We start from the raw sequence: 24,398 nt of genomic DNA on the forward strand, positions 1-24,398 counted from the left end.
CCCGTGCAGTGTATGATACAGTATATATACAGTGTGTATACGCAGCATGCTTCCTGTGCAGTGTATGGGATACAGTATATATACAGTGTATACGCAGAAGGCTTCCCGTGCAGTGTATGATACAGTATATATACAGTGTATACGCAGCATGCTTCCTGTGCAGTGTATGATACAGTATATATACAGTGTATACGCAGCATGCTTCCTGTGCAGTGTATGATACAGTATATATACAGTGTATACGCAGCATGCTTCCCGTGCAGTGTATGATACAGTATATATACAGTGTATACGCAGCATGCTTCCCGTGCAGTATATGATACAGTATATATACAGCGTATACGCAGCATGCTTCCCGTGCAGTGTATGATACAGTATATATACAGTGTGTATACGCAGCATGCTTCCCGTGCAGTGTATGATACAGTATATATACAGTGTATACGCAGCATGCTTCCCGTGCAGTATATGATACAGTATATATACAGCGTATACGCAGCATGCTTCCCGTGCAGTGTATGATACAGTATATATACAGTGTATACGCAGCATGCTTCCTGTGCAGTGTATGATACAGTATATATACAGTGTATACGCAGCATGCTTCCCGTGCAGTGTATGATACAGTATATATACAGTGTATACGCAGCATGCTTCCTGTGCAGTGTATGATACAGTATATATACAGTGTATACGCAGCATGCTTCCTGTGCAGTGTATGATACAGTATATATACAGTGTATACGCAGCATGCTTCCCGTGCAGTATATGATACAGTATATATACAGCGTATACGCAGCATGCTTCCCGTGCAGTGTATGATACAGTATATATACAGTGTATACGCAGCATGCTTCCTGTGCAGTGTATGATACAGTATATATACAGTGTATACGCAGCATGCTTCCTGTGCAGTGTATGATACAGTATATATACAGTGTATACGCAGCATGCTTCCCATGCAGTGTATGATACAGTATATATACAGTGTATACGCAGAATGCTTCCCATGCAGTGTATGATACAGTATATATACAGTGTATACGCAGCATGCTTCCCGTGCAGTGTATGATACAGTATATATACAGTGTGTATACGCAGCATGCTTCCCGTGCAGTGTATGATACAGTATATATACAGTGTATACGCAGCATGCTTCCTGTGCAGTGTATGATACAGTATATATACAGTGTGTATACGCAGCATGCTTCCCATGCAGTGTATGATACAGTATATATACAGTGTATACGCAGCATGCTTCCTGTGCAGTGTATGATACAGTATATATACAGTGTGTATACGCAGCATGCTTCCCGTGCAGTGTATGATACAGTATATATACAGTGTATACGCAGCATGCTTCCCGTGCAGTGTATGATACAGTATATATACAGTGTATACGCAGCATGCTTCCCATGCAGTGTATGATACAGTATATATATACAGTGCTTATACGCAACATGCTTCCCGTGCAGTGTATGATACAGTATATATATACAGTGCTTATACGCAGCATGCTTCCCGTGCAGTGTATGATACAGTATATATATATATATATATATATATATATATATATATATATATATATATATACAGTGCTTATACGCAGCAGGCTTCCCGTGCAGTGTATGATACAGTATATATACAGTGTATACGCAGCATGCTTCCCGTGCAGTGTATGATACAGTATATATACAGTGCGTATACGCAGCATGCTTCCCGTGCAGTGTATGATACAGTATATATACAGTGTATACGCAGCATGCTTCCCGTGCAGTGTATGATACAGTATATATACAGTGTATATGCAGCATGCTTCCCGTGCAGTGTATGATACAGTATATATACCGTGTGTATATGCAGCATGCTTCCCGTGCAGTGTATGATACAGTATATATACAGTGTGCATACGCAGCAGGCTTCCCGTGCAGTGTATGATACAGTATATATACAGTGTGTATACGCAGCATGCTTCCCGTGCAGTGTATGATACAGTATATATACAGCGTATACGCAGCATGCTTCCCGTGCAGTGTATGATACAGTATATATACAGTGTATACGCAGCATGCTTCCCGTGCAGTGTATGATACAGTATATATACAGTGTATACGCAGCATGCTTCCCGTGCAGTGTATGATACAGTATATATACAGTGTATACGCAGCATGCTTCCCGTGCAGTGTATGATACAGTATATATACAGTGTGTATACACAGCATGCTTCCCGTGCAGTGTATGATACAGTATATATACAGTGTATACGCAGCATGCTTCCCGTGCAGTGTATGATACAGTATATATACAGTGCGTATACGCAGCAGGCTTCCCGTGCAGTGTATGATACAGTGTATATATACAGTGTATACGCAGCATGCTTCCCGTGCAGTGTATGATACAGTATATATACAGTGCGTATACGCAGCATGCTTCCCGTGCAGTGTATGATACAGTATATATACAGTGTATACGCAGCAGGCTTCCCGTGCAGTGTATGATACAGTATATATACAGTGCGTATACGCAGCATGCTTCCCGTGCAGTGTATGATACAGTATATATACAGTGTATATGCAGCATGCTTCCCGTGCAGTGTATGATACAGTATATATACAGTGTATACGCAGCATGCTTCCTGTGCAGTGTATGATACAGTATATATACAGTGCGTATACGCAGCAGGCTTCCCGTGCAGTGTATCATACAGTATATATACCGTGTGTATATGCAGCATGCTTCCTGTGCAGTGTATGATACAGTATATATACAGTGTATACGCAGCATGCTTCCCGTGCAGTGTATGATACAGTATATATACAGTGTATACGCAGCATGCTTCCCGTGCAGTGTATGATACAGTATATATACAGTGTATATGCAGCATGCTTCCCGTGCAGTGTATGATACAGTATATATACAGTGTGTATACGCAGCATGCTTCCCGTGCAGTGTATGATACAGTATATATACAGTGTGTATACGCAGCATGCTTCCCGTGCAGTGTATGATACAGTATATATACAGTGTATACGCAGCATGCTTCCCGTGCAGTGTATGATACAGTATATATACAGTATGTATACGCAGCATGCTTCCCATGCAGTGTATGATACAGTATATATACCGTGTGTATACGCAGCATGCTTCCCGTGCAGTGTATGATACAGTATATATACAGTGTATACGCTGCATGCTTCCCTTGCAGTGTATGATACAGTATATATACAGTGTATACGCAGCATGCTTCCCTTGCAGTGTATGATACAGTATATATACAGTGTATACGCAGCATGCTTCCCTTGCAGTGTATGATACAGTATATATACAGTGCTTATACGCAGCATGCTTCCCGTGCAGTGTATGATACAGTATATATACAGTGTATACGCAGCATGCTTCCCGTGCAGTGTATGATACAGTATATATACAGTGTGTATATGCAGCATGCTTCCCGTGCAGTGTATGATACAGTATATATACAGTGTGTATACACAGCAGGCTTCCCGTGCAGTGTATGATACAGTATATATACAGTGTATACGCAGCAGGCTTCCCGTGCAGTGTATGATACAGTGTATATATACAGTGCTTATACGCAGCATGCTTCCCGTGCAGTGTATGATACAGTATATATACAGTGTATACGCAGCATGCTTCCCGTGCAGTGTATGATACAGTATATATACAGTGCGTATACGCAGCAGGCTTCCCGTGCAGTGTATGATACAGTATATATACAGTGTATACGCAGCATGCTTCCCGTGCAGTGTATGATACAGTATATATACCGTGTGTATATGCAGCATGCTTCCCGTGCAGTGTATGATACAGTATATATACAGTGTATACGCAGCATGCTTCCTGTGCAGTGTATGATACAGTATATATACAGTGCGTATACGCAGCAGGCTTCCCGTGCAGTGTATGATACAGTATATATACAGTGTATACGCAGCATGCTTCCCGTGCAGTGTATGATACAGTATATATACAGTGTATACGCAGCATGCTTCCCGTGCAGTGTATGATACAGTATATATACAGTGTATATGCAGCATGCTTCCCGTGCAGTGTATGATACAGTATATATACAGTGTATACGCAGCATGCTTCCCATGCAGTGTATGATACAGTATATATACAGTGTGTGTATACGCAGCATGCTTCCCGTGCAGTGTATGATACAGTATATATACAGTGTGTATACGCAGCATGCTTCCCGTGCAGTGTATGATACAGTGTATATATACAGTGTATACGCAGCATGCTTCCCTTGCAGTGTATGATACAGTATATATACAGTGTATACGCAGCAGGCTTCCCGTGCAGTGTATGATACAGTATATATACAGTGCGTATACGCAGCATGCTTCCCGTGCAGTGTATGATACAGTATATATACAGTGCTTATACGCAGCATGCTTCCCGTGCAGTATATGATACAGTATATATACAGTGCTTATACGCAGCATGCTTCCCGTGCAGTGTATGATACAGTATATATACAGTGTATACGCAGCATGCTTCCCGTGCAGTGTATGATACAGTGTATATATACAGTGCTTATACGCAGCATGCTTCCCGTGCAGTATATGATACAGTATATATACAGTGTATACGCAGCATGCTTCCCGTGCAGTGTATGATACAGTATATATACAGTGTGTATACGCAGCATGCTTCCCGTGCAGTGTATGATACAGTATATATACAGTGTATACGCAGCATGCTTCCCGTGCAGTGTATGATACAGTATATATACAGTGTATACGCAGCATGCTTCCCGTGCAGTGTATGATACAGTATATATACAGTGTATACGCAGCATGCTTCCCGTGCAGTGTATGATACAGTATATATACAGTATGTATACGCAGCATGCTTCCTGTGAAGTGTATGATACAGTATATACAGTGTATACGCAGCATGCTTCCCGTGCAGTGTATGATACAGTATATATACAGTGTATACGCAGCATGCTTCCCGTGCTCTGTATGATACAGTATATATACAGTGTATACGCAGCATGCTTCCCGTGCAGTGTATGGGATACAGTATATATACAGTGTGTATACGCAGCATGCTTCCCGTGCAGTGTATGATACAGTATATATACAGTGTATACGCAGCATGCTTCCTGTGCAGTGTATGATACAGTATATATACAGTGCTTATACGCAGCATGCTTCCCGTGCAGTGTATGATACAGTATATATACAGTGTGTATACGCAGCATGCTTCCCGTGCAGTGTATGATACAGTATATATACAGTGTATACGCAGCATGCTTCCTGTGAAGTGTATGATACAGTATATACAGTGTATACGCAGCATGCTTCCCGTGCAGTGTATGATACAGTATATATACAGTGCTTATACGCAGCATGCTTCCCGTGCAGTGTATGATACAGTATATATACAGTGTGTATACGCAGCATGCTTCCCGTGCAGTGTATGATACAGTATATATACAGTGTATACGCAGCATGCTTCCCGTGCAGTGTATGATACAGTATATATACAGTGCGTATACGCAGCAGGCTTCCCGTGCAGTGTATGATACAGTGTATATATACAGTGCTTATACGCAGCATGCTTCCCGTGCAGTATATGATACAGTATATATACAGTGTATACGCAGCATGCTTCCCGTGCAGTGTATGATACAGTATATATACAGTGTATACGCAGCATGCTTCCCGTGCAGTGTATGATACAGTATATATACAGTGTATACGCAGCATGCTTCCCGTGCAGTGTATGATACAGTATATATACAGTGTATACGCGGCATGCTTCCCGTGCAGTGTATGATACAGTATATATATACAGTGCTTATACGCAGCATGCTTCCCATGCAGTGTATGATACAGTATATATACAGTGTATATGCAGCATGCTTCCCGTGCAGTGTATGATACAGTATATATACAGTGTGTATATGCAGCATGCTTCCCGTGCAGTGTATGATACAGTATATATACAGTGTATACGCAGCATGCTTCCCGTGCAGTGTATGATACAGTATATATATACAGTGCTTATACGCAGCATGCTTCCTGTGCAGTGTATGATACAGTATATATACAGTGTGTATACACAGCATGCTTCCCATGCAGTGTATGATACAGTATATATACAGTATGTATACGCGGCATGCTTCCCATGCAGTGTATGATACAGTATATATACAGTGTATACGCAGCATGCTTCCTGTGCAGTGTATGATACAGTATATATACAGTGTGTATATGCAGCATGCTTCCCGTGCAGTGTATGATACAGTATATATACAGTGTATACGCAGCATGCTTCCCGTGCAGTGTATGATACAGTATATATACAGTGCGTATACGCAGCATGCTTCCCGTGCAGTGTATGATACAGTATATATACAGTGTATACGCAGCATGCTTCCCGTGCAGTGTATGATACAGTATATATACAGTGTATATGCAGCATGCTTCCCGTGCAGTGTATGATACAGTATATATACCGTGTGTATATGCAGCATGCTTCCCGTGCAGTGTATGATACAGTATATATACAGTGTGCATACGCAGCAGGCTTCCCGTGCAGTGTATGATACAGTATATATACAGTGTGTATACGCAGCATGCTTCCCGTGCAGTGTATGATACAGTATATATACAGCGTATACGCAGCATGCTTCCCGTGCAGTGTATGATACAGTATATATACAGTGTATACGCAGCATGCTTCCCGTGCAGTGTATGATACAGTATATATACAGTGTATACGCAGCATGCTTCCCGTGCAGTGTATGATACAGTATATATACAGTGTATACGCAGCATGCTTCCCGTGCAGTGTATGATACAGTATATATACAGTGTGTATACACAGCATGCTTCCCGTGCAGTGTATGATACAGTATATATACAGTGTATACGCAGCATGCTTCCCGTGCAGTGTATGATACAGTATATATACAGTGCGTATACGCAGCAGGCTTCCCGTGCAGTGTATGATACAGTGTATATATACAGTGTATACGCAGCATGCTTCCCGTGCAGTGTATGATACAGTATATATACAGTGCGTATACGCAGCATGCTTCCCGTGCAGTGTATGATACAGTATATATACAGTGTATACGCAGCAGGCTTCCCGTGCAGTGTATGATACAGTATATATACAGTGCGTATACGCAGCATGCTTCCCGTGCAGTGTATGATACAGTATATATACAGTGTATATGCAGCATGCTTCCCGTGCAGTGTATGATACAGTATATATACAGTGTATACGCAGCATGCTTCCTGTGCAGTGTATGATACAGTATATATACAGTGCGTATACGCAGCAGGCTTCCCGTGCAGTGTATCATACAGTATATATACCGTGTGTATATGCAGCATGCTTCCTGTGCAGTGTATGATACAGTATATATACAGTGTATACGCAGCATGCTTCCCGTGCAGTGTATGATACAGTATATATACAGTGTATACGCAGCATGCTTCCCGTGCAGTGTATGATACAGTATATATACAGTGTATATGCAGCATGCTTCCCGTGCAGTGTATGATACAGTATATATACAGTGTGTATACGCAGCATGCTTCCCGTGCAGTGTATGATACAGTATATATACAGTGTGTATACGCAGCATGCTTCCCGTGCAGTGTATGATACAGTATATATACAGTGTATACGCAGCATGCTTCCCGTGCAGTGTATGATACAGTATATATACAGTATGTATACGCAGCATGCTTCCCATGCAGTGTATGATACAGTATATATACCGTGTGTATACGCAGCATGCTTCCCGTGCAGTGTATGATACAGTATATATACAGTGTATACGCAGCATGCTTCCCTTGCAGTGTATGATACAGTATATATACAGTGTATACGCAGCATGCTTCCCTTGCAGTGTATGATACAGTATATATACAGTGTATACGCAGCATGCTTCCCTTGCAGTGTATGATACAGTATATATACAGTGTATACGCAGCATGCTTCCCTTGCAGTGTATGATACAGTATATATACAGTGCTTATACGCAGCATGCTTCCCGTGCAGTGTATGATACAGTATATATACAGTGTATACGCAGCATGCTTCCCGTGCAGTGTATGATACAGTATATATACAGTGTGTATATGCAGCATGCTTCCCGTGCAGTGTATGATACAGTATATATACAGTGTGTATACACAGCAGGCTTCCCGTGCAGTGTATGATACAGTATATATACAGTGTATACGCAGCAGGCTTCCCGTGCAGTGTATGATACAGTGTATATATACAGTGCTTATACGCAGCATGCTTCCCGTGCAGTGTATGATACAGTATATATACAGTGTATACGCAGCATGCTTCCCGTGCAGTGTATGATACAGTATATATACAGTGCGTATACGCAGCAGGCTTCCCGTGCAGTGTATGATACAGTATATATACAGTGTATACGCAGCATGCTTCCCGTGCAGTGTATGATACAGTATATATACCGTGTGTATATGCAGCATGCTTCCCGTGCAGTGTATGATACAGTATATATACAGTGTATACGCAGCATGCTTCCTGTGCAGTGTATGATACAGTATATATACAGTGCGTATACGCAGCAGGCTTCCCGTGCAGTGTATGATACAGTATATATACAGTGTATACGCAGCATGCTTCCCGTGCAGTGTATGATACAGTATATATACAGTGTATACGCAGCACGCTTCCCGTGCAGTGTATGATACAGTATATATACAGTGTATATGCAGCATGCTTCCCGTGCAGTGTATGATACAGTATATATACAGTGTATACGCAGCATGCTTCCCATGCAGTGTATGATACAGTATATATACAGTGTGTGTATACGCAGCATGCTTCCCGTGCAGTGTATGATACAGTATATATACAGTGTGTATACGCAGCATGCTTCCCGTGCAGTGTATGATACAGTGTATATATACAGTGTATACGCAGCATGCTTCCCTTGCAGTGTATGATACAGTATATATACAGTGTATACGCAGCAGGCTTCCCGTGCAGTGTATGATACAGTATATATACAGTGCGTATACGCAGCATGCTTCCCGTGCAGTGTATGATACAGTATATATACAGTGCTTATACGCAGCATGCTTCCCGTGCAGTATATGATACAGTATATATACAGTGCTTATACGCAGCATGCTTCCCGTGCAGTGTATGATACAGTATATATACAGTGTATACGCAGCATGCTTCCCGTGCAGTGTATGATACAGTGTATATATACAGTGCTTATACGCAGCATGCTTCCCGTGCAGTATATGATACAGTATATATACAGTGTATACGCAGCATGCTTCCCGTGCAGTGTATGATACAGTATATATACAGTGTGTATACGCAGCATGCTTCCCGTGCAGTGTATGATACAGTATATATACAGTGTATACGCAGCATGCTTCCCGTGCAGTGTATGATACAGTATATATACAGTGTATACGCAGCATGCTTCCCGTGCAGTGTATGATACAGTATATATACAGTGTATACGCAGCATGCTTCCCGTGCAGTGTATGATACAGTATATATACAGTATGTATACGCAGCATGCTTCCTGTGAAGTGTATGATACAGTATATACAGTGTATACGCAGCATGCTTCCCGTGCAGTGTATGATACAGTATATATACAGTGTATACGCAGCATGCTTCCCGTGCTCTGTATGATACAGTATATATACAGTGTATACGCAGCATGCTTCCCGTGCAGTGTATGGGATACAGTATATATACAGTGTGTATACGCAGCATGCTTCCCGTGCAGTGTATGATACAGTATATATACAGTGTATACGCAGCATGCTTCCTGTGCAGTGTATGATACAGTATATATACAGTGCTTATACGCAGCATGCTTCCCGTGCAGTGTATGATACAGTATATATACAGTGTGTATACGCAGCATGCTTCCCGTGCAGTGTATGATACAGTATATATACAGTGTATACGCAGCATGCTTCCTGTGAAGTGTATGATACAGTATATACAGTGTATACGCAGCATGCTTCCCGTGCAGTGTATGATACAGTATATATACAGTGCTTATACGCAGCATGCTTCCCGTGCAGTGTATGATACAGTATATATACAGTGTGTATACGCAGCATGCTTCCCGTGCAGTGTATGATACAGTATATATACAGTGTATACGCAGCATGCTTCCCGTGCAGTGTATGATACAGTATATATACAGTGCGTATACGCAGCAGGCTTCCCGTGCAGTGTATGATACAGTGTATATATACAGTGCTTATACGCAGCATGCTTCCCGTGCAGTATATGATACAGTATATATACAGTGTATACGCAGCATGCTTCCCGTGCAGTGTATGATACAGTATATATACAGTGTATACGCAGCATGCTTCCCGTGCAGTGTATGATACAGTATATATACAGTGTATACGCAGCATGCTTCCCGTGCAGTGTATGATACAGTATATATACAGTGTATACGCGGCATGCTTCCCGTGCAGTGTATGATACAGTATATATATACAGTGCTTATACGCAGCATGCTTCCCATGCAGTGTATGATACAGTATATATACAGTGTATATGCAGCATGCTTCCCGTGCAGTGTATGATACAGTATATATACAGTGTGTATATGCAGCATGCTTCCCGTGCAGTGTATGATACAGTATATATACAGTGTATACGCAGCATGCTTCCCGTGCAGTGTATGATACAGTATATATATACAGTGCTTATACGCAGCATGCTTCCTGTGCAGTTTATGATACAGTATATATACAGTGTGTATACACAGCATGCTTCCCATGCAGTGTATGATACAGTATATATACAGTATGTATACGCGGCATGCTTCCCATGCAGTGTATGATACAGTATATATACAGTGTATACGCAGCATGCTTCCTGTGCAGTGTATGATACAGTATATATACAGTGTGTATATGCAGCATGCTTCCCGTGCAGTGTATGATACAGTATATATACAGTGTATACGCAGCATGCTTCCCATGCAGTGTATGATACAGTATATATACAGTGTGTATACGCAGCATGCTTCCCGTGCAGTGTATGATACAGTATATATACAGTGTGTATACGCAGCATGCTTCCCGTGCAGTGTATGATACAGTATATATACAGTGCTTATACGCAGCATGCTTCCCGTGCAGTATATGATACCGTATATATACAGTACGTATACGCAGCAGGCTTTCTGTGCAGTATATGATACCGTATATATACAGTACGTATACGCTGCAAGCTTTCTGTGCAGTATATGATACAGTATATTTAGAGTGTGTATACGCAGCAGGCTTCCCATGCAGTATATGATACTGTGTGTGTGTGTGTGTGTGTGTGTGTGTGTGTGTGTGTATATATATATATATATATATATATATACAGTGTTCGACAAACCTATACATTTGCTCGCCCCGGGCGAGTGGTTTTAACCCCCGGGCGAGTAAATATTGGCCCAAGCAGCACACGTTTGGTACTAGGTGGCGAGTAGATTTTTTTGTGATTTGTCAACCACTGTTATATATATATATATATATACACAGTGTGTTTAGTCAGCATGCTTCCCGTGCAGTATATGATACAGTATATATACCGTGTATATGCAGCATGCTTCCCGTGCAGTGTATGATACAGTATATACACAGTGTGTTTAGTCAGCATGCTTCCCGTGCAGTATATGATACAGTATATATACCGTGTGTATATGCAGCAGGCTTCCTGTGCAGTATATGATACAGTATATATACAGTGTATACGCAGCATGCTTCCCGTGCAGTATATGATACAGTATATATACAGTGTGTATATGCAGCATGCTTCCCGTGCAGTGTATGATACAGTATATATACAGTGTATACGCAGCATGCTTCCCGTGCAGTATATGATACAGTATATATACCGTGTGTATATGCAGCATGCTTCCCGTGCAGTGTAAGATACAGTATATATACAGTGTATACGCAGCAGGCTTCCCATGCAGTGTATGGGATACAGTATATATACAGTGCGTATACGCGGCATGCTTCCCGTGCAGTGTATGATACAGTATATATACAGTGTATACGCAGCATGCTTCCCGTGCAGTATATGATACAGTATATATACCGTGTGTATATGCAGCATGCTTCCCGTGCAGTGTATGATACAGTATATATACAGTGTATACGCAGCATGCTTCCAGTGCAGTATATGATACAGTATATATACAGTGTATACGCAGCATGCTTCCAGTGCAGTATATGATACAGTATATATACCGTGTGTTTAGTCGGCATGCTTCCTGTGCAGTGAATGATACAGTATATTTAGTGCATGTACGCAGCATGCTTCCCGTGCAGTGTATGATACAGTATATATATACAGTGCTTATACGCAGCATGCTTCCCGTGCAGTGTATGATACAGTACTGATGCAGCGGCCGTTATTCGAACACTTCACGCGTCATGTACATCGGAATCCCGATTTGAAACCGCGGGATGAATTCCTGCCTCCCCGCACTAAGATGCGACCACGGCGAGTGCAGAAAAACAATTTTAGTGTTCTGGCTTTTAAAAACATGAAATTGACACAGTGGCACAGTAACAGAGTGACACAGTACCACAGTAGCACTGTAACAGAGTGACACAGTAGCACAGTAGCACTGTAACAGAGTGACACAGTAGCACTGTAACAGAGTGACACAGTAGCACTGTAACAGAGTGACACAGTAGCACTGTAACAGAGTGACACAGTAGCACTGTAACAGAGTGACACAGTAGCACAGTAACAGAGTGACACAGTAGCACAGTAACAGAGTGACACAGTAGCACAGTAACAGAGTGACACAGTAGCACAGTAGCACTGTAACAGAGTGACACAGTAGCACAGTAACAGAGTGACACAGTAGCACAGTAACAGAGTGACACAGTAGCACAGTAGCACTGTAACAGAGTGACACAGTAGCACAGTAACAGAGTGACACAGTAGCACAGTAACAGTGACACAGTAGCACTGTAACAGAGTGACACAGTAGCACAGTAACAGAATGACACAGTAGCACAGTAACAGAGTGACACAGTAGCACAGTAACAGAGTGACAGAGTAGCACAGTAACAGAATGACACAGTAGCACAGTAACAGAGTGACACAGTAGCACAGTAACAGAGTGACACAGTAGCACAGTAACAGAGTGACACAGTAGCACAGTAACAGTGACACAGTAGCACTGTAACAGAGTGACACAGTAGCACAGTAACAGAATGACACAGTAGCACAGTAACAGAGTGACACAGTAGCACAGTAACAGAGTGACAGAGTAGCACAGTACTGTACACATTAAAATTTATTGCAAACGAAGAAACAGAATCCATGAAATTCAAACAAAACATCCACGATAAGCGCGGGTGCCTGGGGCGATGGCCGCGTTAATGCTGCGTGGGGAACAGCAGAGAACTCAAAATCGGCGCCGTGATGTGTTCGAATAATGGCCGCTGCATCAGTATATATAGTGTATACATCCCTCACATGGAAATAAAACCTGTCTCGAATAATTAATTTTATATGAATGTGCTGTTATTCCTTTCTCTCTCTCTCTCTTTATCTCCCTATCTCTCTCTCTTTCTCTCTCCCTCGCTTTCTATCTCCTTCTCTCTTTCTCTCTCTTTCTCTCTCTTTCTCTCTCCCTCGCTTTCTCTCTCCCTCTGTCTTTCTCTCTCTCTCTCTCTTTATCTCCCTATCTCTCTCTTTCTCTCTCCCTCGCTTTCTATCTCCCTCTCTCTTTCTCTCCCTCTCTCTTTCTTTCTCCCTCGCTTTCTCTCTCCCTCTGTCTTTCTCTCTCTCTCTCTTTCTATCTCCTTCGCTTTCTCTCTCCCTCTCTCTTTCTCTCTCCCTAGCTTTCTCTCTCTTTCTCTCCCTCTGTCTTTCTCTCTCCCTCTGTCTTTCTCTCTCCCTCTGTCTTTCTCTCTCCCTCTGTCTTTCTCTCCCTCTGTCTTTCTCTCTCCCTCTGTCTTTCTCTCTCCCTCTGTCTTTCTCTCTCCCTCGCTTTCTCTCTCCCTCTCTCTCTTTCTCTCCCTCTCTCTCTTGCTCTCCCTCTCTCTCTTTCTCTCCCTCTCGCTTTCTCTCTCCCTCGCTTTCTCTCTCCCTCGCTTTCTCTCTCCCTCGCTTTCTCTCTCCCTCTGTCTTTCTCTCTCCCTCGCTTTCTCTCTCCCTCTCTCTCTTTCTCTCTTTCTCTCTCCCTCGCTTTCTCTCTCCCTGGCTTTCTCTCTCCCTCGCTTTCTCTCTCTTCCTTTTTCCCATACATGCGCTGGTTTCAGTCCTACCATGGAAAGGTCTCCAAACATTGCATGTGTGATTGTACAAGGCGGTGAGTTGGATGGAAAATAAACACTAGTGATGACAAGACTTGTGCCCTCTGCATCTGTTAGAGCCAGATTGGGGGGGGGGGGTGGAGTAGGAGGGGGGGATAGAGTGGGGATACGTGGGGGTAGTCTTGCTTATAGGAAGGCTGTCTCACTTATTGGAAGGCTGTCTCACTTATTGGAAGGGTAGTCTCACTCATTGGAAGGCTGTCTCTCTCATTGGGAGGGTGGTCTCACTTTTTGGAAGGCCATCTCTCTCATTGGAAGGGTGATCTCACTTATTGGAAGGCTGTCTCACTCATTGGAAAGCTGTCTCTCTCATTGGATGGGTAGTCTCTCTTATTGGGAGGGTGATCTCTCTCATTAGGAATGTGGTCTCTCTCATTGGATGGGTGGTCTCTCTCATTGGGAGGGTGGTCTCTCTCATTGGGAGGATGGTCTCTCTCATTGGGAGGATGGTCTCTCTCATTGGGAGGCTGGTCTCTCTCATTGGGAGGCTGGTCTCTCTCATTGGGAGGCTGGTCTCTCTCATTGGGAGGCTGGTCTCTCTCATTGGGAGGCTGGTCTCTCTCATTGGGAGGGTGGTCTCTCTCATTGGGAGGATGGTCTCTCTCATTGGGAGGCTGGTCTCTCATTGGGAGGCTGGTCTCTCTCATTGGGAGGCTGGTCTCTCTCATTGGGAGGGTGTTGTCTCTCATTGGGAGGGTGTTGTCTCTCATTGGGAGGGTGTTGTCTCTCATTGGGAGGGTGTTGTCTCTCATTGGGAGGGTGGTGTCTCTCATTGGGAGGTTGGTGTCTCTCATTGGGAGGGTGTTGTCTCTCATTGGGAGGGTGTTGTCTCTCATTGGGAGGGTGTTGTCTCTCATTGGGAGGGTGTTGTCTCTCATTGGGAGGTTGGTGTCTCTCATTGGGAGGTTGGTGTCTCTCATTGGGAGGTTGGTGTCTCTCATTGGGAGGTTGGTGTCTCTCATTGGGAGGTTGGTCTCTCTCATTGGGAGGGTGGTGTCTCTCATTGGGAGGGTGGTGTCTCTCATTGGGAGGGTGGTCTCTCTCATTGGGAGGGTGGTCTCTCTCATTGGGAGGGTGGTGTCTTTCATTGGGAGGGTGGTGTCTCTCATTGGGAGGGTGGTGTCTCTCATTGGGAGGGTGGTGTCTCTCATTGGGAGGGTGGTGTCTCTCATTGGGAGGGTGGTGTCTCTCATTGGGAGGGTGGTGTCTCTCATTGGGAGGGTGGTGTCTCTCATTGGGAGGGTGGTGTCTCTCATTGGGAGGGTGGTGTCTCTCATTGGGAGGGTGGTGTCTCTCATTGGGAGGGTGGTGTCTCTCATTGGGAGGGTGGTGTCTCTCATTGGGAGGGTGGTGTCTCTCATTGGGAGGGTGGTGTCTCTCATTGGGAGGGTGGTGTCTCTCATTGGGAGGGTGGTGTCTCTCATTGGGAGGGTGGTGTCTCTCATTGGGAGGGTGGTGTCTCTCATTGGGAGGGTGGTGTCTCATTGGGAGGGTGGTCTCTCATTGGGAGGGTGGTGTCTCTGATTGGGAGGGTGGTGTCTCTGATTGGGAGGTTGGTGTCTCATTGGGAGGGTGGTGTCTCTCATTGGGAGGGTGGTGTCTCTCATTGGGAGGGTGGTGTCTCTCATTGGGAGGGTGGTGTCTCTCATTGGGAGGGTGGTGTCTCTCATTGGGAGGGTGGTGTCTCTCATTGGGAGGGTGGTGTCTCTCATTGGGAGGGTGGTGTCTCTCATTGGGAGGGTGGTCTCTCTCATTGGGAGGGTGGTGTCTCTCATTGGGAGGGTGGTGTCTCTCATTGGGAGGGTGGTGTCTCTCATTGGGAGGGTGGTGTCTCTCATTGGGAGGGTGGTGTCTCTCATTGGGAGGGTGGTCTCTCTCATTGGGAGGGTGGTCTCTCTCATTGGGAGGGTGGTCTCTCTCATTGGGAGGGTGGTCTCTCTCATTGGGAGGGTGGTCTCTCTCATTGGGAGGGTGGTCTCTCTCATTGGGAGGGTGGTCTCTCTCATTGGGAGGGTGGTGTCTCTCATTGGGAGGTTGGTGTCTCTCATTGGGAGGGTGGTCTCTCTCATTGGGAGGGTGGTCTCTCTCATTGGGAGGGTGGTCTCTCTCATTGGGAGGGTGGTCTCTCATTGGGAGGGTGGTCTCTCATTGGATGGCAGGTTACCTGCGTGAACTCGTTGCACAGTGAAGGGGGTTTGGATTTCATTACCATATCAGTTTCTACTGACCCTGATCTGTATTTATTCTGTTCATTACCACTGCGGCCCATGTTTACTAAGCAGAGCTAATCCATAAGACAACTTCCAGGTTTAGGAAACACCTTACTATTTAAGTGACTAGAACATGTACATACTGTATATACAGTGTGCATACATAGCAGGCTTTCTGTGCAGTGTATGATACAGTATATATACAGTGTATATGCAGCAGGCTTCCCGTGCAGTGTATGATACAGTATATATACAGTGTATACGCAGCATGCTTCCCGTGCAGTGTATGATACAGTATATATACAGTGTGTATACATAGCAGGCTTCCTGTGCAGTGTATGGGATACAGTATATATACAGTGTATACGCGGTAGGCTTCCCGTGCAGTGTTTTAATACAGTAAATATACAGTGTGTGTGTGTGTGTATATATATGTGTGTGTGTGTGTGTGTGTGTGTATCTATATCTATCCCCCTCACCCTTCTTTTTTTGCTTTCCCCCTCTCTTCTCCCCCATCTCACGCTCAATCTCTCTCTCTCCCTCTCCCTCTCCCTCTCCCTCTTTCTCTCTCTCTCCCCTCTTTCTCTCTCTCTCCCCTCTTTCTCTCTCTCTCCCCTCTTTCTCTCTCTCTCCCCTCTTTCTCTCTCTCTCTCCCCTCTTTCTCTCTCTCTCTCCCCTCTTTCTCTCTCTCCCCTCTTTCTCTCTCTCTCTCCCCCCCTCTTTGTTTCCTCCTCTCCCTCACTCTCCTCCCCTCCCCCTTCTCTGTCTCCCTCTCTCTATACACAGTGATACCCAGGGAAGCATGTTTCATCCTTTGTGCAAAGAGATACTCAACATCCCTATACAGGGTTGTACACCAAGTCATGTGTACACAGGGTCACTCTGCAGGAAAGCTAGCCCCGTGGTTACCATGGTTACCATCTGGGCCTAAGATCTCCTTTCATCCTGGTGCAACCAGAGAGCAGTGATAAATATTTCACAGGCCAGTGTCATGTTATTTGGTGTCAGGCAGAGTGAAGCTAATAACCCTTTCCTAACTCCCACAGGAGTATAACTGAGAAGGGGTTCAAACATTGGGCTTACTCAGCTGTGTAAGGGGTCAGTCTCTCCTAGGGGCAAAGTGTACTAATGGCAGTGACAGGGTTAAGGAGTCAGTCCCTCCTATCAGCAAAGTGTACTAATGGCAGTGACAGGGTTAAGGGGTCAGTCCCTCCTTGGGGCAATGTGTACTAATGGCAGTGACAGGGTTAAGGGGTCAGTCCCTCCTAGGGGTAAAGTGTACTAATGGCAGTGACAGGGTTAAGGGGTCACATCTGGGTGACTGACGCCTTGTTACCCAAATCTGCCCCCATAAGTATGATCAAATCCTTATTAAAGTTATTATGGAAACACGGGGCGCTGAGACTTGGGAGGGGGCTGATTTCCTCGCGCTGCTCCCTTGTGTCTGACGTCTGTGTGTCCAACAAGAGTTGGCACAGGCAAAGCCCCCTCTCTCCCCCTCCCCTTATATGTATTATCTCTCTGATAAGGATGGGGGAAAGGGATAAGGAGAAAGGAAACACTTGATTGACAAACACCCCCGCCATTGAGAAACTGCCGAAGAAATTCAATTTAATTTCCAGACGAGCAAAAGCAGCCTGATCTTTTCTATTAGGATGGTTAGATTAGTGGTGGCACTGTGCGCTGGGGCTGCCCAAGTGTGCCCTCTCTGCATATGCGAGTGATGCCCATGTCCCTTTTGCTTGACCTGCAGACACGATGACCTGAAGGAGATGCTGGACAGTAATAAGGACTCGCTGAAGCTGGAGGCCATGAAGAGGATCGTAGCGGTAATTCATGGTTCCTTCTCTTCTTCGCTGCCCAAAGGGGACAACCCGGGGGGGAGGGCACCGAGCCAATACCAGGCCCAACATCCAGGTCCACCACCTCCGCCTGACTAGGCTCGCAAGTACTGAGGGCCCCGCTAACATCAACATTTCAGGGCCCAGGTCTGCACTCTGTCCACAAGCGTGGAGATACACGCGGTCGGCGGCCCTGCTTTTGATTTGCTGAGTCACATACTTTTTAGGGTTACCAGGTGGCTTCTCCAAAAATACTGGACACAATGGGGAAAGGTGCGATGCGCTCGAGACACACACCTCTCTCCAATCCATGCTGTTTCCTCCTCTCCCTGGACCCACCTCCAGGCTCCTGACACCTGCTACTGATTGGTGGCATTACCCAGCCGCAGTTCAATACTGGACACCTGGCAACCCTACATACTGTCCACCATGAAGGTCCCCCCGGGTGGGGTGGCTTTGCGTATGTTGACCTCTCCCGACCTCTCTCCTCCCGCCCCCAGATGATCGCTCGAGGGAAGAACACGTCGGACCTCTTCCCGGCTGTGGTGAAAAACGTTGCGTGCAAGAACATCGAGGTGAGGCGCAGAGAGGGGAATGCCCCGCGAAGTCGGGTTGTGGGGTCTCGCAAAAAGGTTCAAATGGGTCTTGCCCACACGGAGCAATCTCTCCGGCCAAAATTTAACCTGTGACGGGATTGGGGGTACTTAGGACCGCTGCTTTTTATTTCTACACGTACAGCTGCAGATATCGTTTCTCTTCCTCTCCCAGAGAACCTGCTCCTACCCTCTCTATGCTCTGGAACTTGCGCCTACCCTCTCTGTGCTCTGGAACCTGCTCCTACCCTCTATGTGCTCTGGAATATGTTTCTGCTCACTCTGTGCTCTGGAACTTGCTCCTACCCTCTCTGTGCTCTGGAACCTGCTCCTACCCTCTATGTGCTCTTGAATATGTTCCTGCTCACTCTGTGCTCTGGAACATGCTCCTACCCTCTCTGTGCTCTGGAACTTGCTCCTACCCTCTATGTGCTCTGGAATATGTTCCTGCTCACTCTGTGCTCTGGAACTTGCTCCTACCCTCTCTGTGCTCTGGAATATGTTCCTGCTACCTCTGTGCTCTGGAACTTGCTCCTACCCTCTCTGTGCTCTGGAACCTGTTCCTACCCTCTCTGTGCTCTGGAACTTGCTCCTACCCTCTCTATGCTCTGGAACCTGCTCCTACCCTCTATGTGCTCTGGAATATGTTCCTGCTCACTATGTGCTCTGGAACATGCTCCTACCTGCTCTGTGCTCTTGAACCGCCCCCACCCCTCCCACATACCTTGTGTTGTCTTTTACTGTAGAACCTGCTCCTTTATATGGGTTCCCTGTAACCTACCTATACCCTCTCACTCTCTGCTCTAGATTACTTACTTCTCTCTCTGTGCCATGTTCCTCTACCTGTGCTGTAGACCCTGCTCCCTCCTATCCCCCTCCCGTCCCTTCTATCCCCCTACCCTCCCTTCTCTCTCCCTCCCCGCCCTTCTCTATCCCCTCTCCCCCTTCCCCTCCCTTCTCTCTCCCCTCTCTTCTCCCCTTTCCCTTCCTTCTACCCTCCCATCTCTCTCCCTTGTCCCCTCCCTTCTCTCTTCCCCCTCTCTGTCTCCGTGTTCTGGCTTCTACCTTCTCTCATCTCTGTTTTGTAGAACCTGCCCCTTCTCTTGATTTAGAACCTGCATATGTGCTCCGGTGGTGCTCTTGAACTCGTCCTTTTCGTCTCATGTTCTAGATCAGTGATGCTCAAACTTGGTCCTCCAGGGCCACCAACAGGCCAGGTATTAAGGATAACCCTACTTCAGAACAGGGGGCTCAATCACAATGACAGAGCCACTAATTGAGCCACGTGTGTTGAAGCCGGGATATCCTTAATTTCTTGCCTGTTGATGGCCGTTGAGAACCGAGTTTGTGCACCACTGCTCTAGAACCTTGTTCTTCTCCCTCTCCAGGTGAAGAAGCTGGTTTACGTGTATTTGGTCCGATACGCAGAGGAGCAGCAGGACCTAGCGCTGCTCTCCATCTCCACCTTCCAGCGAGGGTTAAAGGTCAGAGGTCACCACTTCCTGCACATTTCCATTTTAGATCAGCTTTTAAGATGGAGTATTATTATCCTCCCCCCTGTGCCCGGGACGAGCGTGTCAGGGGGGGACAGTGCGGTGAACACACACGGGAGGGGGGAAGACGTTCAGGACCAGAAACACAGAGGTCCGTTATTGACTTAACGAGGAGTTAACCAAAGCTCACTAATGTCTCATGTAACAATGCATACCCACCAAGGTACTCCCATTAGTACACGAGGGACTGACTCCTTAACCCTGTCACTGCCATTAGTACACTTTGCCCCTAGGAGGGACTGACCCCTTAACCCTGTCACTGCCAATAGTACACTTTGCCCCTAGGAGGGACTGACCCCATAACCCTGTCACTGCCAATAGTACACTTTGCCCCTAGGAGGGACTGACCCCTTAACCCTGTCACTGCCATTATTACACTTTGCCCCTAGGAGAGACTGACCCCTTAACCCTGTCACCGCCATTAGTACACTTTGACCCTAGGAGAGACTGACCCCTTAACCCTGTCACTGCCATTAGTACACTTTGCCCCTAGGAGGGACTGACCACTTACCCCTGTCACTGCCATTAGTACACTTTGCCCCTAGGAGAGACTGACCCCTTAACCCTGTCACCGCCATTAGTACACTTTGCCCCTAGGAGGGACTGATCCTCAGTATCGCTATATAATGCCGCAGGTTAGGATAACGACTCTCCCTTTGTGCCCAGGACCCTAATCAGCTGATCCGTGCCAGCGCCCTGCGTGTTCTCTCCAGCATCCGTGTGCCCATCATTGTGCCAATCATGATGCTCGCGATTAAGGAGGCGGCTTCAGATATGTCCCCCTACGTGCGCAAGACGGCGGCACACGCTATACCCAAGCTGTACAGGTAACACGCCCTGCACATGCTATACCCAAGCTGTACAGGTAACACGCCCTGCACACGCTATATCCAAGCTGTACAGGTAACACCCTGCACACGCTATACTCAAGCTGTACAGGTAACACGCCCTGCACACACTATACTCAAGCTGTACAGGTAACACGCCCTGCACATGCTATACCCAAGCTGTACAGGTAACACGCCCTGCACACGCTATATCCAAGCTGTATAGGTAACACCCTGCACACGCTATACTCAAGCTGTACAGGTAACACGCCCTGCACACACTATACTCAAGCTGTACAGGTAACACGACCTGCACATGCTATACTCAAGCTGTACAGGTAACACGACCTGCACACGCTATACTCAAGCTGTACAGGTAACACGACCTGCACACGTTATACTCAAGCTGTACAGGTAACACGCCCTGCACATGCTATACCCAAGCTGTACAGGTAACACGACCTGCACACGCTATACTCAAGCTGTACAGGTAACACGACCTGCACACGCTATACTCAAGTTGTACAGGTAACACGCCCTGCACATGCTATACCCAAGCTGTACAGGTAACACGCCCTGCACATGCTATACCCACGCTGTACAGGTAACACGCCCTCTTCTCTCTGTCCCCCTCCTCCCTCTAACCCCCTTACCTCTCTCTTTCCCTCCCTTCCTCTCTCCCTCCTCTCTCTCCCCCTTACCTCTTTCCCCTTACCTCTCTCTCCCCCCCCCCTTCCTCTCTTCCTCCTCCCTCTCTCCCCCCTCCTCAGTTTGGACTCAGACCAGAAGGATCAGCTAATCGAAGTAATCGAGAAGCTTCTGGCCGATAAAACCACGGTGAGATGAACGCACCGCGGCGGCTTTCTGAGGGATTCCTTCCTCATCCAAACGTGTGTTTCCTATAGCGGTGAAACCGCAGAAAGCCGCAATCAGTCGGGAGGCGAGATCCCGAAAAATACATTATAAATATTCCGTCCCAGACACACGGGATTACTAAGGGGCCTATTCACTAAACCGTGATAAAATCAGTGCATTGCCAAATGGCACGCTGGATGCACGGAAATGGCGGTGCTGGGTGTACAGAAATGGCGGTGCTGGGTGCACAGAAATGGCGGTGCTGGGTGTACAGAAATGGCGGTGCTGGGTGTACAGAAATGGCGGTGCTGGGTGTACAGAAATGGCGGTGCTGGGTGCACAGAAATGGCGGTGCTGGGTGTAGAGATGTTATTGGGATGTTCAAGAAAATAATGTTTCTGAGTGGCCAAAAAATAAAGAGACTGCGTCAGAATCCCGCGCCGAGTTCAACATTACCATAAAAAGTCCGTTAATGGCGTTAGCGCAGAATTAAGTAATTTTGTATCAGACCAAAAATGTATCCGACGCAGCGCGGACGTGTCATTACATAGTTGACACAATGTGTTACTGTCACAGTATGGCGATTATAAAATAATATTACATTAATCATTTATATTTACTAGCACTCGTTATAAATAAAATACACAGACTTCTGTTCTGATATAATTACCGTCTTCCGCTCGACGCGGCGGGTTCAAACGACGATCTGCGCGTCACATAACGACCGGCACACCGCGCACATTTTGTGCTACTTTTTTAGGGCTGAAAGGTTGATAAACAAATAAATGTAAAATAAAATGTTAGTACCTACGCCCCGGGGCGAGGGGAAGGGCAGCTGAGAACGTGTTCTTAAAAACATGAATCTATATGTAAATAGTGAAAGAAATATTAAGTGAAGTATTCGCGTTATTCAATAAGCGCTCAGAGGGGGGCATCGTGGGGGGTAACGGTGGAGGGGGGGCATCGCAGGGAGTAAAGGGGGCATCTCAGGGAATAACGGGGGGGCAACGCGGGGAGTAACGGGGGCATCGGGGGGAGTACCGCGAGGGCATCGCAGGGAGTAATGGGGGGCATCGTGGGGAGTAACGGGGGAGCATAGCAGGGAGTAACCGGGGAGCATAGCGGGAAGTAACCGGGGAGCATAGCGGGGAGTAACGGGGGGGTATCATGGGAAGTAATGGGGGGAATCGCGGGGAGTAACGGGGCGCATTGCAGGGAGTAACGGGGCTCATTGCGGGGAGTAACGGGGAGGACATCGTGGGGAGTAACGGGGGAGAGCATCGCAGGGAGTAACGGGGGGAGCATCGCGGGGAGTAAGGGTGGGGTATCACGGAGGAGGATCGCAGGGCATTTTTATCCGCCTGCCTAGCTGCGGGTAATGACGCGTGGAAGTTGCCTGGGTCAGCGGTTTCCTAAAGGATCCCCCCTGCAGGTTATTATTGATAAGATTTCTTCCCTGTACTGTAAAAATGGCGGCCGTGTGACCCCTGCCTCCCCCGGCTGTCTCCTCTCCCCTGTAGCTAGTCGCGGGCAGCGTGGTGATGGCGTTCGAAGAGGTTTGCCCTGAGCGCATCGATCTGATCCATAAGAATTACCGCAAGCTGTGTAACCTGCTGATAGACGTGGAGGAATGGGGACAGGTCGTCATCATCAACATGCTGACACGCTACGCGCGCACGCAGTTCCTCAACCCCAACCACAACGTGAGTGTCACGCACGCCCAGCCCGTCATATATACGCTCTCCTCTCTCTGCGCTCTCCTCTCTCTGCGCACGCTCTCTTCTCTCTCTGCGCACGCTCTCTCTCCTCTGTGTGCTCTCCTCTCTCTTTGCACGTTCTCTCCTCTCTTTGCACGCTCTTTCCTCTCTCTGTATTCTCCCCTCTCTGCGCACGCTCTCTCTCCTCTCTGTGTGCTCTCCTCTCTCTGCGCACGCTCTCTCCTCTCTGTACGTTCTCCTCTCTGTGCGCTCTCCTCTCTGCTCATGCTCTATCCTCTCTCTCCTCTCTCTTCGCATGCTCTTTCCTCTCTCTGCGCTCTCCTCTCTCTGCGCACGCTCTCTCCTCTCTCTGCACTCTTCTCTCTCTTCGCACGTTCTCTCTCCTCTCTCTGCGCTCTCCTCTCTGCGCACGCTCTCTCCTCTCTCTGC

General features: G+C 46.5%; 1 protein-coding gene across 5 annotated transcripts in view; it reads left to right on the forward strand.

Moving 5' to 3' along the window:
- The window catches only part of AP3B2 (adaptor related protein complex 3 subunit beta 2), a 125,164-nt gene that overhangs the window by 65,338 nt on the left and 35,428 nt on the right, over positions 1–24,398 (forward strand). For 4 of the 5 annotated variants that reach the window (XM_075575930.1, XM_075575931.1, XM_075575928.1 and 1 more), the window contains exons 2-7: positions 18,336–18,411; positions 18,924–18,998; positions 20,405–20,500; positions 21,236–21,396; positions 22,167–22,233; positions 23,772–23,954. In XM_075575930.1, coding sequence (XP_075432045.1) covers positions 18,336–18,411; positions 18,924–18,998; positions 20,405–20,500; positions 21,236–21,396; positions 22,167–22,233; positions 23,772–23,954 — 658 coding nt within the window. Of the gene's footprint in view, positions 1–18,335; positions 18,412–18,923; positions 18,999–20,404; positions 20,501–21,235; positions 21,397–21,947; positions 21,963–22,166; positions 22,234–23,771; positions 23,955–24,398 lie in introns of those variants that run through there. The other variant, XM_075575932.1, reaches the window with a different exon arrangement.

Source organism: Ascaphus truei, chromosome 18 (genome assembly GCF_040206685.1).
Source record: "Ascaphus truei isolate aAscTru1 chromosome 18, aAscTru1.hap1, whole genome shotgun sequence".
NCBI classification, from domain to species: Eukaryota; Metazoa; Chordata; class Amphibia; order Anura; family Ascaphidae; genus Ascaphus; species Ascaphus truei.